Source organism: Magnolia sinica, chromosome 17, assembly GCF_029962835.1.
Source record: "Magnolia sinica isolate HGM2019 chromosome 17, MsV1, whole genome shotgun sequence".
Classification (NCBI taxonomy): Eukaryota; Viridiplantae; Streptophyta; class Magnoliopsida; order Magnoliales; family Magnoliaceae; genus Magnolia; species Magnolia sinica.
The window spans coordinates 26,878,679-26,897,332 of record NC_080589.1 but is presented as its reverse complement, the minus strand read 5'-3'; the positions used below and the strand labels follow the sequence as shown (position 1 = coordinate 26,897,332).

Sequence of the window (18,654 nt, the reverse complement as noted above, 5' to 3'; positions counted from 1 at the left end):
GATGAGAATCCTTCAACACTATCATGATAGGTATATAATACACAAGTTCTCAATTGACAATATCATGACATGTATAACTTTTCTTGGTGAATATCAATGGGAAATGGATAATTTGATGAGTTTTATTTTTTTTCTGATATATATATATATATATTTTCGGTTTTATTTTTTTAAGAAAATTTTACGATTCAACACCTATAACAATTTGCAAATACGGTAACGATTTTGAAAGCCACTCCCACTTTGAACTTCTCCTTCAAACTAGAGATCTCCTACCAATGCCAGAGGCTCTATACAACGGCGAATCTTTTGTATAATCCTTTTTACAAGAGTGCTTTTCAATGGGAGAAAGTTTACAAGAGTGTTTTTCAATGGGAGAAAGTAACCACTTAGCAAGAGTATTGACGGCATGGTTTTTTGAATCGCCAATTACAGAGCCACAACATGCCGCTAAATCCATGGCCATGTACAACCCCTTGGGTCCATGACCCTGTTGACCTAGCAATTGAGAACCCATAGTCATCACCTCCGAACAACCCCTGCATGCTGAACTACCTCTACTAGAGCTAACATGATGGCGGTACCACTAGATTATTTTCAAGTCATTCTTGGCATGGACTTCCTCCACAAGCAGTTATATGGACATGGTGCTTTACCCTAGATGCTTCACCAGCTCTAGCAAGAATTGTATTGGAGAGGGGGGCTCGGCAATGCCACGAAATATGAGAGGGATAGGCCTCGGCAATGCCTCTTAAGTTGGGCACTCACTTCTTGTTCAACTCCGACTGGATGGATAAGAAAGAAAGACTCATGTCCCCGCCTGCACAAAGTGTTGCCATTTTGAGGATATCCCACGATTCATCTATACCAGTGATAGTGATCATTAATGGTGAGCATATCACACCATTAATGGATCCCAACACAATAGAGCAACAATTCAGGCTGGCAGACAGAGACAAGTAATACTCCACTCAGAAGAAGCATGTGCAAAAGACAAATGTCCCCACTATTAGATCATTGGAGTCATATGGAGTTAGCCATCCAAAATCCCTTGCTATTCACTCTGCCCTCGTACCACGAGCAGAATCTACAATCATAGCATGCCAAATCTCACACCTAAGATTACGCACCGACACATCTTTAGAAAAACCTCTCATCCCCTCCAACTATGACCACATGCAGTGTTACCTAGACATGTGCCATGGGCACAAGTGTCCAAGACAGAAAACACAAAAATCTAGGCATGGAGGCACTTCCATGCACATATATAACATCTTTATTAAACAAATAGAAAAACAAAAACAAAAAAAAAAAAAAAAAAAAAAAACAAACAAACAAACATTGAAAACATTAAAGACAAAAGAAAAATAGAAAGAATATTAACATCAATTCTAATAATAACCTTTTCTTTAAACGTAATGAGACTTTATTAATAATACCCGCAAAAGTAATAGCAAGGTGGGGAAAGAATACAGCCCAATCAAATTACATCCCAAAAAAAAAAAAAAAAGATAAAAAGGTTACAGATGTCCGCGGCTTTTAACTTGGACGCCCATTCCACCACTTCCACCTTAACTTTTCTCACCATCTCTTCGATGGATCCACTCCTATTTTGTATGCAGCGCCTATTCTATTCCCCCCAAATAAACCACGACATTGTCATTAAAACAAGACGCCACACCACCTTTCCTTCCCGATTCCTTCTCACCATCTCTTCAATGGATCCACTACTATTTTGTAAGCAGCGTCCATTCCATTCCCCCCAAATAACCCACAACACTCATTAAAACCAGACACCACACCACCTTTCCTTCTGATTCCTCCACCATGCCAAGCCCACAAGAGGTCTTCAATGGACTTCTATGTCACCTAAGATACGTTAAAGATAGTGAGGAAGCACACCCACACCTTTTTAGCAAAAGCGCAATGGATGCGATGTGATCTGTGATCAATTAACTCGGCATCATTCATAAACATTACACAAATGTTGGGAGGATCACGGACTAAGGGTCAATATGCTGTTTCTACCCACCAAACAAACAAAGACCACAACTTCTTCTTCTTCGTTTTCTCTTTTATTTTCAGGGGGGGAGGGGTAATGCCAAGGGTAGTGAGCATGACTTGACTTCACTTCCAACAATAGCTTCCAAATCAAACTGTAGAAGGAATGAACCATGAAGCAACTCGGTTGTGTTGAACTAACAAATAATTGATAAATAAAATATTGAAAATCACACATAATTATCTAAAGGGTTGTTTGGGGTGAGAGATTTGGGAGAGGGATTTCTTAACCATGAATTTCAAATCTCTTATGTTTGTTTTCGTTAGGCCCTGTTTGGGATCAAGAAAATGAATATATGAATTTGGTGAACTAGTCAAGTTCATGGATTTGCATTGGATTTGAAATTTTCCAAAGTCCATCCTTTGATAATTAAACCAAAAATTCATGGATTTGGGGAGCAATTATTGCAATAGTAGAGCATTTATTACAAGGGAATGACTTTTTTTGATTTTAAAAGAGTCTCTCATTTTGTGAATTTGATATGTCTTTAGCTTTTTGGGAAATTTGGATTTGCCCTAAATCCTTGGATTTGTGGAAGTGCATATGTCAAAATTCTCTAACAAAAAACAAATAGGGGAGATTTGAAATCCATGGATTTCACAAATCCCTCATCCCCCACAACCCCTTGGGGATTTTCTAAATCAGTTGAATTCGCAAATCCACACCCCCATAAATTCATAGACTATGAAATCAGTCTAAGGATGGTGTCTTCTTCTCTAATTCTACTTTCCCAACTTTATACAACTATGGGCCATCTATTCCTTGGTGCTCATTCGTTTAGATCAAAGGACACGTTCCAAAGCATGTGTTCTCCACTTGGTTGGTCATTCTTGATAGGTTGAAAACCAAATACTGGCTGTGCAGATTGGGGAGTATTATTGATCATACTTGCATCTTTTGTAATGCTTGGGATGAAACTAGGAACCATCTCTTCTTCAAATGTAATCACCCCATATGGGCCAACATTATTCCATACTCGGGATGTCCTTACCAGGCATCATCTACAATAGAGCATACTAGCACCCTCATCCAATGGACCCGGGAAGATTCCATGCATCAAGTATGTGCCTCCATCTGTCTTTTAGCTATTATGTGGAATATGTGGAGAGAAAAATCTTCGAATCTTTGAAGGTGCCAAGAGATTTGTGGCATCTATCTTTCATTCCATAAAATCCCAATTTAGGACTCAGCTAGTGTTTTTGGGTCGTTTAAGTGCCATGATTCCTCTCCCTCCCTTGCTTATGGCTAAATGGTTAATCCCAGAGATGGCCAGATGTGGGCGCTCATTAAAGTGCTTTAGATCTTTCAACTAACTTTGGGTCTATTCACGCTGCTAAGCAATCAAATCTATGGTTGTTTGGAGTGATCTCAGTAAAGATGTGTTGGGTAAGGTTTTCAAGCCAGCCATTGATCTTTTGGTTGAACCATCTATTGCAGCCACATTTATGACCATTAAAGAGATCTTAGACTCCATTGGCAGCTCATCTACTTCCATTAGATGTACATGAGAAAGGCGATCATTGCTATCAAAGATCTTTATTTTCCTCGTTGAAGAAACAGGATGTTAGCCAATCAACGATTGCTTTATCCTCAAACTTCCTTGTCATTAAGATTGGCCTCTCTTCTGCTAGTTCCCTTCATGGGGTTCATTCTTACTTGGCATGCTCAATTGATTACCTTACCATTTGTTGGAGGATTGGTCGTTATGTGGTTGGTGTTCAATTCTCTTTTTAGTCGTCACTAGCTTGTTTTGTATCTGGTTGGCCTATGCTATGTGGGCTCTTTTGGTCTATTTTGTCTGCTTGTTGTTGCTTGTATTTCGGGCTTTTGGCTTCATGGTTGGTAACAATATTTGCTTACCTACCAAAACATCCAAATCCCCCAAAACTAAAGACTTAGCACATCCACAAAATGAAAGACTCTCTCAAAAACAATTTAAAAGTTATTCCCTTGCAATAAATGCTCTACCATTACAACAAATGCTCCCTACATCCCTTGGATTTGCAGATTGATTCCCAAACTATAGAATTTGGATTTTGCCAAATCCGCAAATACATAAATTTGATAAGGTCATCGATTTACCAAAATCTTCAATTCCCTCATCCCAAATAAGGCCTTAAGAAATAGAAGTTTCAAGTTTGTATGAACTAGGGGTGCAGCTTGGACCGGGCTCAACCCAAACCTAACTGGCCAACCCAAAAATTTTGGCCAGGTAGAGTTGGGATCATGTTGGGCTCGGGTTGGAACCTCGGGCAGCCAACTCAACCCTATATTACTTACATAGCATAAATAATCATATTTAATGCATGTCTAGTATGAGAAATTGGATTACTAATATAGTACGAGATACTAAATCTTTGGCCCAACCTGACCCAACTCAAGATGTGTTAGCCATTGAGGATATGGTATGTTGTTAGGGATGCCAATGGGTACCTGTCCGGGTCTCATTTATTTGACCAATTAAGAAACCGGGTTGGGTTCAGGCCTCACCTTTTGCACCTGGTTGAAAATCATATCTAGTCATGTCCATGTGATGGACCTAATTAAAGTCAAGTCTGGATCGGGTCCAGTTAATTTTAATAGCAAATTCAGATATATTTAACATATATTGCTTATCCTAGCAAAAGAAACGAGGTCTTTTAAGCTACACACATGTAAAAGAGACTGTTTACACACCATGCAGTATCAAAGTGGCACATGTGTGCAATATAATCCATCTAGTGAGTGGACCCAACCATGTAAAATGCTCTTATTCATCTGAAACTCAACACAAAACCAGTGTTTCAAATAACGCCCGTAGCGTAGCGTGGCCGTAGCGCTACGTAGCGTCCCAAATAGAGTAAATCCCCTATAGCGTACGCTACAGGGGTCGTAGCGTACGCTATAGCTACGTAGCGCGTAGCGTCCGTAGCATAAGCTACAATGTATTTTTTTACTATTTTAGTTTTTTATTATTTTTTCAGGTTTTCTTTGTTTCTAATGTTGAGAAATGTGACACTTGTATTGTACTCAATACTTTCAACCTATGGGATTTTTATTTCTTTTTATAATTGTGACTTGTGGTTTCAATTAGACATTTTCAATTAGACATTAGGTAATTACAGTAGTTTGCTTATAAAGATGTTGATGTGATAATTATTTGATTTGGCTTATATATGTGGATTGGCTTTTGATAAATGATAACTGATAAATTTTTTGAACATGCTTATAATTGATAAAATGAATCATCTTTTAAGCATTTTTATATTTTTTTCCTTTTTTTTCACTATTTATTATATTTGTCCAATTTTTAAATTAAAAAATAGAAGTATCATGTAGCTTACGCTACACGCTATAGAGGGCTGAGCGCTACGCATCACGCTACCGCTATTTAAAACACTGCACAAAACCTAGATCCAAAGCCTTGATGGGTACCCAAATCCGATTAGATTTAGGTCTGGGTCCTCAAGAACTAGAACCGGACATGAAAGGACCAAAACTCAGCAAGATCAGAACCTGGTTACCTGGATATGGGTACTATAGTGCCTAACCCTAACCCAAACCCAAACCCAAACCCAAAACTGACCTGTTGACAGCCCTATGTGTTGTGTTGGGCTCGAGTTGGTTCAAGCCACAAGTTAGACCAACTTGAAGTCAGGCTGGAAATCCTCAACCTGACCCCCGGTAGGGTTGTGCTTGAGTTGAGACTTGCAGTAACATGACCCTATATTGTTCATATAGTATAAATTATTATATTTAATGTATGTATAGTACAAGATGCTGAATTACTACTATAGTAATTAGTACAAGATTTTAAATCGTTGGCCCTTCCCAAGATGGGTTAGTGTTGAGAATATGGTATTTGGGTTGGTCTTGGGCCATATGTTAACCCCAACTTGATGTTAGGTTGGCTCAAGTTGACCCTCAACTTGACGTGACCCGCCAAACTTGCATCTAATGTCAGTCTGCAAAGGGGGATAACCACTTCCATAATTCCCAATATTTCTCCATTTACATGCCCACAGTTAGTCCTTGACAAATTGGAGAGGTTGAGGCAAGACTTTTTTGCAGAGAGGGGCAAAAGAAAAGCATAAATTTCATCTCTTTAAGTGGGAAGAGGATCCGATGGTTTGGAAAGTTCACAAATCAGCCTTTTAAAAGATTTTTTTTTTTTTTTTTTGAAAGATAAGAAACTTTATTGAAGAGGAGGCAAGAGCCACTGAACTAAACTACAAAGACACGATATTGCGGCAGTCTAAGGTGAGATCAGTGCATAAGCTCATTACTCCTGGTCCTGGTACTATGGTGCCCCCCATAAGGTGGCAGCCTTCGTCTGATTGGTGGGCAAGAAGAGGGTACTCACCATTGATAATCTACAAAAGAGGTCCATAATTCTGCCAACATCTATGCCATGTGGATGGGTGACGCCGAGACAATTGTTCATCTTTTCATCTATTGCTCTTCTTGTTCGAAAGGTGTGGGATGGTTTCCTTGCGATCTTCAACATCTCTTGGGTGTCATTGGAGTTAGTTGAAGACCTTTTGCAGGCCTGGCATGACAGAGGGATCGGGAAGCAATGGTGATATTGAATCTAGACTATATGGCTATGTTGTGGTCTATTTGGGAGGAGTGGAACTTCCTGCTTTCAAAATAGGACAGGATTTGTGGAAGAGGTGGTGAGGAAGGTGAAGATTGAAGTGGTGGGTTGGGTGTTTGTCTTGAGATATGTGGACGTTTATAATCTTCGATCTTTGTTTGGATTGTAATTAATTGAGCTGTATTTTTTCCCTCCTTGGCTTTTGCCTTGGTGGTTTTTCTCAATAAAAAGTTCTGTTATCCTTAAAAGAAAATAAAAAACAACACCACTAATTACCATTCTTATAGGAGTCCACCTACGAATAAAGTGATTATTCTATGAAGAGAAGGATGAAATTTATTGCCTACATCCCTAGGTTGCATCTGCCATCTCCCACTATTTTGATCTAAATTCATAATCCATTTGCTCTTACTGGGAGTCTAGTCATTGAAAAGAGTTATATCCAGAGGGAATACCCAGCCAACCAATAACAACCAAAACCCTAATATGATTCCATGGAGCAACTATACACAGGGAGGGGAGGCAAGCAGTCTTGAGGTTGTTGCAGAGAGTTACCTATCTCACTGCCTGTTGCTTTCTTGACCCTACGTTAATTAAATGAAGTGGACCTCTGTTAGTTAGCAAGTTCCCTAGTTGTTCCTAAAAGCTCAATTATTCAGCAAGGGCAATTACCTCCGTCAAGCAGCTCTTCTTGAATTCTTCATTTTCCCATGCTCTGCTGACTCGTAACTGTGTTCCCTAGGCAACTAACACAGATATGTAGGTACATGATAACGGGGGTGTAAGGATGAGTGTCGATTCAAATCATCACGTAAATGAAGAATCTCGAAAAATCATCATCATCATTTCCCAACTATTTGCAGCTGGTTTCTTGGCAAAATTTGACGACTGCTGCCCAAATTGACATCAACCCTCCTCTACCAATCTCGGAACCAACTGGCAGAATCACTACCAGTCAGACTTGGGAACTATCTGAATCATTAAAAAAGAAATTGACGAATTTCTATATAATTCTCACTTTCTTTCAACAATTGCATATGGTCTGCTGCAAAACAGTACCATAAGTGATGGTGGCATGCAATGAAGGGATTGCAACAGTATGTAGCACAGAGGGATTCCTGCACCCAATAGATGTCCACTTGTCTCTTTGTCATAGGAACCTCACTGGGTACAACCACAACGACTCTTGACAGTACTGTCCTAGCACCGAACCAGTACCAGGCAGAGTTGAGAACTATCTAAATCATTGAAACAGAAAATTGAAGAATCTATTTTCTAATTGAAGAATATATTTCTATATAATTCTCACTTCCTTTCATAGTTGTAGATGGTGTGTTGCAAAATAGTACCATAAGAGATGGTGGAACAAAATCAAGGGATTGCAACGGTATGTAGCGCAAAGGGCTTCTGCACTCAAGAACTGTTCACTTGTCTCCTTGTCCTTGGAATACAACCACAACTACTAGCAAACTGTCCATGATAGAGACACTAGTAAGCAACACAATCCATATAGCTTAGAGAATGTTGAGATTTACAGCTAAACATTTACATTTACACAATAAAATAAATAATGAGAGCAAACAATCACTTTGCAAAGAGTCAATACTCAATAAAGCACATGTATTTGGAACAGAGAAACTAAAGAAATATAGATTGAGGGTGAAGATAATGCAATGACTTTGACCATTTTTATGCTAAGATCACTGTTTGGAAGGCTCGTCATCATCTTCAATATCCCAACTCAGATCTTCATCTTCCTCCGCAGCACTCAGCCGCTTGCGCAAATCAACCCTGCTTAGGGTCTCACCAGCACCCCCTTTATTCTCATCACTGCTGCCAAGGTCTTCAATCTCATCCCACCCAAGATCATCCTCATCATTTGCCAAGGGTTGGCTTGACACGATAGAAAAGTCGTTATCCTTGCTCGATTCACCTTGGTCCACCTTAACTTCGGTCTTCTCATCAGATTTTTCCATCTTTTCATCATTGTTCGATTCACCTTGACCCACCTTCCCTTCCGCCTTCCCATCAGATTTTTCAAAATTTTCATCATTGTTCAATTCGACAGGCCCTTTATCACTGGCTGGCCCCAAGACAATACCCATATCGCTAACTCCTCCATCGGAACTCCCAACTTCCATTTCAGTGAGAACAGGTGGCTTCTCAATTACCAATTCCGAACCCGCAACAAACTCTTTCTTCTCCAATTCTATATTTTTGGAGTTCTCAACCTTCAATTCTGATGCCACATTGTCTCCCTCTTCATCTTTGCTGTCGTCATCAACATCCCAACTCAAATCCTCTTCATCTTCCCTCGAAATCGCCCTCTTCACAAGATCCACTCTTGCATCCTCCACCTGCTTGAGCTTATAAACCTTGTAAAAATAGCGACTCCAGAAAGTCTCGTTATCGATGGTGTCTGGAACAAGCTTCGTATAGACACCTTCCAAAACCCCGTTCTCCCCACATAAATTCTCAATCTCCTCCACCTTCTCCTCCAACACAAGGCCTGATTTCCACAGTCTAAAGGCATCCAAATCATCAGGTTCTTCACAGTATGTACTCAAATCGGACTGAATTGCAAGAAGCTGTGCTTCGAACCGACTGTACCGTATTGAATTCAGACCAGAACCGCTGACATTCTGAGCATCGGATGAATAATCACTTTCTTGATCAGAAGGGAGGAAGGCGTCCTTACCCTGCGAGACGATCTCAGCAGTCCCCCGCCAGACGGAGGCACCGAATTCATCAATCACCTGCCCGACGGACTCAATAGAGTCCTGCGCTGCGGATGCGCTGGCCTCGAGAGAGACGGGGAGGTCCTTGATGACATCGCGGATCACAGCCGTCTCTTTCTTGAGGCCAGAGCGGAATTCCTCGAGGTCGCGGCGGTAGGTCTCGATGACGGATTCGGATGAAGTGGCGAGGGTTTTGATCAGACTGCCGAAGCTCCAGGCGCCGGCATTGGATCTGGACGGAGAATCAGGGTTAGGGTTTTGATCGGACGGATCTTTTTGTGTTTCAGCTGGGGTTCCTTTAGGTGGGTCTTGATCGGAGGGTTCGGGATCGTCCGAGAATACGGATCTGAAGAAATCCATGGACGGATCTGATCCGCAAGGGGATTTGTTGGAGATAAGGATTAGGTTTAGGGCTTGAAAAGATCCTTCGTTCTTCGGAGAGGTTTTTACAGGGGGAGAAGCAGAAGATGGGGGACGAGAGAGAGAGAGAGAGAGAGAGAGAGAGTCGGAGAGAAGAGAATGGGCAGCTATTTGCTGCGGAGTAGTGTCATTGTATCCGAGGACGCGAATTGCGTGCTGAGTAATTCGGTGAGCTATAGCGTACAGAGTAAAGTTTGTGGGGCCCACAGAGATGTATGTGTCTTATCCACGCCGTCCATCCCTTTTGCTAGATAATTTTAGTGCATGAACTAAAAATTGAAGCATATCAAGGTCTAAAGTAGGCCACTCCATAGGAAGTGGTGGAAGTTGGACGCCAACCGTTAAAAACTCATCAGGGCAATAGAAATTTTGTATCAAGCTCAGATTTGTTTTTTCCCTTATCTATGTCTTTGTAACCTCATGAACAGGTTGGATGACAACCAATAAATATCACTGTGGGCCAGGGAAGGTTTCAACGGTAAAAATCATATAACCACTGTTTTCTATGGTGTGGCGTATTGGAGTTTTGGATATGCTTCAAAGTTTTGTATGCTATCTTAAAATGAGCTTCTAAAATGGATGGACGGCTTGGATAATACTCATTCATCAACTTAGCCCCAAAAGAGTTTACTCAGTACGAAATGTAGTTGCTACTGGACGGTGCTTCGCCCAACATGATGTATGTATTTTAACCCCGCCGTCCATCCATTTTTTTTCCAGTTCATTTGAAGGCATTTATCCAAAAAACGAGGGAGTTCAAAGTATCAGGTGTACCACACCACAGGAACAGTGATGATCGAACGCCCAACATTAAAAACTTCTCGAGGGATGCGAAAGTTTTGAATCGAAGATGATATTTGGGGTTTCACTTCTTCATCTAAATAAACATTACAGTGGACCCTAGGAAGGTTTTCCCGTGATGTGGTTTGCACGTGATTTGGATCTGCATCATTGTTAGACCAAACCTTAGGCTTAGCCCAAAAAATAATTGGACAGCCTGAATATATAACACATACATTAAGATGGCCCCACAGAAAAATCTAACAGAACTCGGTCATTCTCATCCCAACTGAATAAACACTGGTACGTTTGGTAAACTGAATGAAAAAAGTATGAAATAATTTAATTATTGGATCCATTGTACTAAAATTTATATACTGATAAGTGTTGGAATACCTATTTGGTAAACTATTTTTAAACACTGAAATTTAATACTGAATTCAAAAAATATTGTTTGAAAAAAATAAAAATAAAAATAAAATTCTAACATCTAATAATTTTACGAAATTACCAATGTATTAATAAGATCTTCAAAAATAGATGAAACCGGTGACTTTCTCACAAAATCACGGCTCTACCTAACTTCCGGCACTAAGACCACGTCACGTAAAGCAACAGTACAATGATTTCTATTGTCGAAACCTTCTTAGAGGTCATTACGACGTGTATTTGTCATCCGACGTGTTAAAGAGGTTACATGGACTTAGATGAAGGGAAAAAAATCAAATATTAGATTGATCCAAAACTTCTACAGCCTCATGGAAGTTTTCACCCGTAGACATTCAATCCTCGTTGCTTTATGTAGTGTGGTCCACTTGAACATTGTATCTGCCTCATTTTTGGTCCCATGTCATAAAATGATCTCGTAAAATAGATGAACAGTGTAGATAAGAGACATACACTATGATGAGGTCCACTAAACTTGGTTACGTCAACACGATGGTGTGTGTGGCACACTACGCAAGTTTCCGTGATGGAATACCTCGTATGCAACACCCACCAGACTGGTACCGTGTTGATGTGGCAAAGTTCTGTACGCCCTACCATGATATATGTGTTACATCCACACCATCCATTTAATTTTTCATATTATTTTAGTTCACGATTCAAAAAAGATGAAGAGGATCCAAATTTCAAATGGACCACACCATAAAAAACAGTGGGTATTAAATGTCTACAATTGAAAACTTCTTGATGCCATATAAGTTTTGGATCAAGCTGATATTTGTTTTCTTTGTTCATCCAGGTATATATGACCTTGTTAACCGATTGGATGGTAAAGAAACATCATCCAAATAGCAAATAACATTATGACGCGCCATAGTAAGGTTTCAACTATGGGTGTCATTGCTTCCACAACTTTCCATGGTGTAGTCCATTAAGTTTTGGATCTGTTTCATTTTTCATATAATGTCCTGTGATAATCTGAAACTTTGAATGGACTGTCTGGATATAACAAATACATCGTAGTGCGGCATAAAACTTTGCCACGTAAAAATGAAGTCACTCTCTATCACGATCATGTATAGGACAGGCAAAGTTGTTACTTTCAAAAAAGATCGAGGCAAAAGCCGTTTACCACATTCCCGTTGCATCATTTACATTAAAATTTTATTCTAAGGGTATTAAACAAACACCAAAAACAACGTATTAAGCAACTGAAATTTTGATTTTTTTTAAATTTCGGGGGCATATTAAGTGGTAAACAATAAGCCCCTCCCTTCATCACTTGTTCACGTTTCACATTCAGATGTACTTATATCCATTTTGTTAACTCCACTCTCCCAATGGGTAATCACAGTCGTTGATGTGTCTTTTCACTTGATTTACAAGTTACATCCTTAAAAGTTAATGGGTTGGTGCATTCAACATGGGTTTGAGAGTAAACAAACCCATGTTGATCACTGGTATGAAACAACCATCATGTGGATCCCTTTTATTTGCCCATCATAAGAAACATGCTTTCGTCTGCTGATCCTGCCTGCTTGATTGTTCGACCGTTGTATTTACTTATATTTTCATGGAATTAAGGTACGTTTGGTAAATTGAATTTTAAAAAAAGTCTGAAATTAATTAAAGTACTAAAGGCATCATGTAAATACTGATAATTGGACTGCTTGTTTGGCAAGTTGCTCCTTAGCATTAAAATTTAGTACTACATCTATATATAAAAAAAATTGTTTGATAAAAATGACTTAAATTTGATAATTTTACCAAATTACCCATGTCTTAATATGATATGAAAAAAATGTATGGACCAAATGATTTTCTCACAAACATCACAATGGGCCTCACCTAACTTTCTATGGTAGGAAGTGTTGCGGGACCGTAGAAGCACAAAAATATGAATCAAGTGAAGTAATCTAATCATACCATTCAAGCACAAACACAAACACTCCGAATTTAATTTGGAAAAACCCATTCGGGAAAAATTCACGGCACAAAGCGACGGATAATCACTATGAAAGCAGAAATTACAAGAGTTTAGAGAATACCCGATTCAAACAAGCCTCGAGTCACCCTAAGCTACACCCTTAAAACCTTAGGAACGAATTGGAAAAGCTCTGAGATATATCTCAATCCCAATTACACCCCTATATATAACCTTAGGAAGAATCACAATCGAATCGGAAACAAATCACACAAATATGCAACTCTGCGTAACTCTATGCAATACGTTTGATGACACCTTCGATGGGACTTCGATGACATCGACAGACCCAGTTGTTGAATTGATTTAAGACATCCAACAACAATCTCCACAATGTCTTAAATCTTCAATCATGTAGCATATTGTCCTCTCTCATATATCTACCTTGCATCATAGCTCCATCATTGCTTCTCCTGCACACTCTATCCTCCTCTTATGTCTTCGTTAAGCCCAGAGAAGTTGTACAGAACTTGAACTTCTCTGAGGGAACCACCTTAGTAAGCATGTCCACCGGATTCACGTTGGTGTGAATGTTTTCCAAAGTTACGCTTCCTTCCTCAAGCACATGTCAGATAAAATGGTGACGAACATCAATATGTTTATGTAACGCTCTGAACTTTTCAATACTTGAGCATCGAAAGTTCTTGAGTGTTACTATAAAATTCAACGTAATATATACGTGTGTACGATACCAATTTTCTCTCTTCCCTCTACTAGGGTTTGAAGCAAATTCGTATGGAATAGAAATTGGGTGGTTTAAGGGCTTTATATAGGCCCAGAACTGATGTAGACGGCCTCAGGGCCATGATATACTAAATTTATAACCAAAGGTGCCTGTTTCTGACGAATGGGGCTCATCGGGAGGTCCATTGCTCACCTACGTCACAGGGTAAGTTCTCTGACAATGGATCTATGTTAGGATATGATTTCGAAGCGATTGGATAGGCCGATCGGCCGTGGAGGACCCGTGTCAGATCAACAGTCATGCTTACTCGATCGGAGCCACAGGTATACAAATTTGTGCAGTGAAATTTTCCTTATCCACGGGTGCAGTTTGGTCAGAAACTAACAGTCTAAAATCCTCAATTTCGCACGGAGAAAAGAGGGAGGAGAGAAGAGAAAGTTTGGAAAATTGTTGCGGTGTTTCTCTCCCACAACTGCACACACTGAATCGCCTTTCCATTTAGCTAACCGATCTGTTTCGGTTATGATTTGGGTAAGAAATCCTAACCCTAATTTTGATTTAAAAATCAGGATTGAATAGTCGATAAACTAGCTAACCCATTTCATGGTTTAGGTACCCGTTGTTCTATTTCGGGAACGTAGTGTTTGAACCGAGTCCGAATCGAGTATTCTGACAGAAGGTACGGACTATAAACGTTTAGGTTATAGTTTTCAATGCTTTCAATGTCAGCTAATGATTTATTTCTGACTTGATTGCTGCCATATTATCTTAGATACGCCATTTTCGATAGGTTGTTCATGTATGAACTATATGGAACAAAAGATGCATCTCATGTGTTTGTTAAAATGATTGAGTAAACATGTAAATATGATTTGTACTTGCCATGACTATTAATCAAGGATTCATGTTTGTCGTATGCATAATGACCTCTTTATGCAAGGAATTGTCATAATATATGGCGTAACTAATCTAGTCTATGTATTTTTGGTGAAGTGTAACTTATGTGTTTGATAAATTGTCTGAATGAGAAATTATTGATAATTTGTATTTATTAAGAGTATTAAGATAGAAATCTTAGTCACCTTATTCATATGTATAGTTTCCTTCATATAATCTTATTTGTGCTTACACGATTTATGAATAAAATGCAAGTGTTAGGTAATATGATCAATGTGTTTGATGAAATGCTCAAATGAAGAATTTATTTGGATTGTTCGTTAAATGTTGACATATTATCACATGTGTCTACCTATTACATCTGAGTAAGATTGGGGCTGAAACATAGTCCAGGCAATCGGTAATAGTTTCCGTTCGGGTGGCCGAATTAGTCTTGCCACATTGGATAACTCGACGAATCCGGGTCGCACAACGATTGTTGACAATGGTTAAGCCACAAGGGGTGCTTATGCACTCCATGTCGATTTAGTCAACGTGTGCTCGTACCAATCAAACTTGCCAAATAAACCGATTGGCCTATCGTATGTTTACCATGTATGGACATCACTGCTTGAATCTAAGGTACCACCCACCAATGTAAAGACCCTTTTCAACCATGGTACTACGATCCGCTAAGACTCATGGGCCGGGCATGGTGGTATGGGACACCATGGTTGAGCTATCAGCTTACGCTAGGGTGACGAGCCTCCCCGTAGTGGCCAGTGAGCAACCCAGACTCGTGAGCCGGACATGGTGGTATAAGACACTATGTTCGAGCTGTCGACCTACGCTGAGGTGATGAGCTTCCCCGTAGTAACCTCGAGTATAAACATTTGAACTTGCCTATCGGCTGCTTTTTCATTAGGGGTGATGCCCTACAACTTGCTCATCGTATGTGCTTAACTAGTATTGATGACCCTAGATGGATCCTTCGATTCAGGTAAATGATATAAAGGGAGGTTCCTTAGCTTGCCAAACTTGCTGTATGAATAAACTTAACTAAGTACTCGACTAACACGACCATGTATCGCATTGCATTAGTTAGGAGGTGCGTTTGGCGAGGAAGGGCACTTGAGGGAGGTTGTCATGCGCAAATCAGGTTGACGACGTTGCTTGTGAGAGAATTTTGTGCGAGGGCATACATCATTACTTGTACACCATTCCTGCATTAACAAGAGTAGTTAGGAAGTGATTGTTGTGTTGCTTTATCATTACTGCTTGATTGACTTGATAACATGTTAACCTTTGCCTTATAGTACCACTGAGTTGATCACTCACTCCCACCCTAGGACGGTGTTTTAAAACACCAACCAGACTATGGTTTAGATGCAGGTGTGGATGATGTTTGTGCTATGGAGCAGGATTACATGGATGAGGAGGAGGAATTATCCTATTTTCAATTATCAGGCGGGTCGATGTAGACCTTGTGCTGATACGTAGGGACATTGGGATTTTTGTCTTAGTTAAACACTTTACATTTTCTAAAGATATTCGTGTTTCTCACACACTTTTCTCAGGGCTCAAGTTGTGTGTTTCTGGATACTATCTGGGCTCGATTCTCACGATGGTTGTCAAGCCCAGTAGGACGAACATAATCCTATACTTTCGCAGTCATCGGACTTTCGATGTGCGGTCCAGGTCCGATACGGAGTTTTAATGTATTCCCGAGAGCGACAGGCTCATGGGATTTCTCCTAGGTTTTCAAGTAGTGTTGAGTTAGCGATTTTGATGGTTTTAGGTATTGCCATTTGCAGAAATGGTGGTTCGAGCTAAATCCACCGATTAATTTAGTTTAGTACTTAATTAATTTTTTACCTAATTTTCCACAGAATACGGTCCTTAGAGATTTCTGCCTAAGGTGGTACTCGGGTCTTTGTATGGATTTTTCGAGATGTTACAAATAACCCTTCATCTATGATGATTTAGGCATGAGTTCTTTTATAAAGATTACTTAGAAACGCGCCTACAACCATGTAGACCCATTAGATTTCACAAAACTCTTAGATCAACAATAATTACGAAGATACCATTAACCTAAATCACTGAATTCTAGATCACATGGTTTCCACAATCCGTTTAATGTAAAATCTTACACCACGTCTATGTATCATAAATTAGCCACACATATCGAATTTCAACCCTTAGATCATTGTACAAGTGGCCCAAAGTGACAAACAATCAGTAACCGTTGATTTTGGGGCCCACCTGATCTGTGGATATGCTTCAATTTTGGACTTAGCCTCTTAAGTCAAATGGAAAAAATGAATGGGTGGTGTAGATTCCTCAGATAAGCACCATTGTGGACCCCACTCGTAGTACATGTGCACAGTACACATGCACCAGAGGTGCACTAGATGGGAAGTCGGGTCAAACAAGGTTTGACCCGATAGATCTCCAAACGCATGCGGTTTTCCTGCTGGAGGAGATTTAAACGGACAATGTCCGTTTGAGAGATCTATGGCCCACCTCTGGGATTGGCTCGACCAATCCAAACTGTCCATCGTGTAGATCACGATAATTAGACCACACCCTGGGTTGTCTCGCACACAGGCAAGGCCTCACACGCACACGAGTCCGGCCACAACCGGATTGCTCCTGAACCTTTCTTACATTCTCTCAATTTTTGCGTTCACAATTTTGAATTTGACTGCAACTGGGACATGCTGTGGGACTTAACATCATGAATCCAAGCCATTCATCACCATTCGTCGTCCATCATCCCGGACCACAACGAGAACAAATGCCCTGCACAATCGTGGCCACATGAACCAGCAACAAAAAATCAAGGGCTTTCCATCCTATCCACACCAATAATCTGGCTAATCCAAACCGTCCAAATGCATGGGAACTAAGTTCCGACCCTAGCCACGTTGTCCGAATAGGACGCAACAAAGAGGGGAATTTTGTGCCCTCCTTCCACACGAAAATTGCGTCTCCAAAAGTTGCGTCTGACTTTTGCTTGCGTAAGGTGTTGCGTAAGTTCCAACCTATTCCGTCGAATAAGGATGGTGTAAGTATTACCCTAAGACGTCCGAGAGCTCTCTCTCATGCCCTATAAAAGACCTACAATGTCTGACCAAGAAAGAAGGAAAAGAGAGAGAGAGAGAGAGAGAGAGAGAGAGAGAGAGAGAGAGAGAGAGAGAGAGAGAAGAGTAGCGGCCAGCCCTTTGCTGGACGTGGCAACAAGGAAGAAAGAAGAAAAAGAAAGAGGAAGAGAAAGAAAAGAAAAGAAAAGAAAGAAAAGAAAGGAAATGAAAAGAAAAAGAAAGAAAGGGAAAGAGAAGGAGAAAAAAAAGAAAGAAAGAAAGGAAAGAAAAAGAAAAGGGAAAGAAAGAGAAAGAGAAAGAAAAGAAAATTGAAGAGAAAGGAAGTGAAGGAAAGAAATAAATAGAGAGAAAGGTTGTGAACTGAGTTAACTCGTCGAGTCAACCTTTGAGTTGTTACTCGACGTTAGTTCAAGACAGGAAAACAGGTTCTGATCCTAGGAATACTTGAGGCCTTTAACCTTATTAGCAGATATCAAATAACTGAAGGTGAGGGTTTAATCCTTTAAGCTTACATTAATTTAAGTTGTTATATTTATCCTGTCTTTTACATGCCTTCATGTTATTTTATCTTGCCTTTTATATGCCTTCATATTACTTTGAATTTTCTCTACAATTATATGTTTTACCATCAATTATTTGTCTTTGGCTTACAGTATAATGTTGATTACAAGTGATCTTTCTAAATTTATGTAGGGCCATGGATACAAATCTTGCCCTTGCATTATCAAATTTATTGAGTTGGCCCTGCCACTCATCTCTTTATTGAGTTAGCCATTGCCACTCTCCTTATTATTAAGTTGGTTATTGCCACTCTTCTATTTGTTGAGTTAGCCATTGCTACTCTTCTTTTATTGAGTTGACCATTGTCACTCTCCTCTTTGTTATGTTGGCCATTGCCACTTCTGAGTTAACCATTGTCACTCTTCTCTTTATTATATTGGCCTTGTGCTATCTATCTTTAAGGCTTGGGCATGTGTCT

The 18,654-nt window shown here is 39.9% G+C and overlaps 1 protein-coding gene and 1 long non-coding RNA gene across 2 annotated transcripts; both read right to left on the bottom strand.

Moving 5' to 3' along the window:
- Positions 1–1,368: 1,368 nt before the first annotated feature.
- On the bottom strand, positions 1,369–5,134 carry LOC131230370 (uncharacterized). Its single transcript, XR_009163994.1, has 2 exons — positions 4,496–5,134; positions 1,369–2,156 (listed from the first exon to the last, which is right to left on the bottom strand). It is a non-coding gene; the product is annotated as an uncharacterized LOC131230370 (long non-coding RNA).
- A 2,993-nt stretch (positions 5,135–8,127) lies between these two features.
- Positions 8,128–9,930, bottom strand: LOC131230368 (uncharacterized). Its single transcript, XM_058226257.1, has one exon. The coding sequence runs from the start codon at positions 9,734–9,736 to the stop codon at positions 8,339–8,341; it is 1,398 nt and encodes a 465-aa protein (XP_058082240.1). The 5' UTR covers positions 9,737–9,930; the 3' UTR covers positions 8,128–8,338.
- Positions 9,931–18,654: the final 8,724 nt, after the last annotated feature.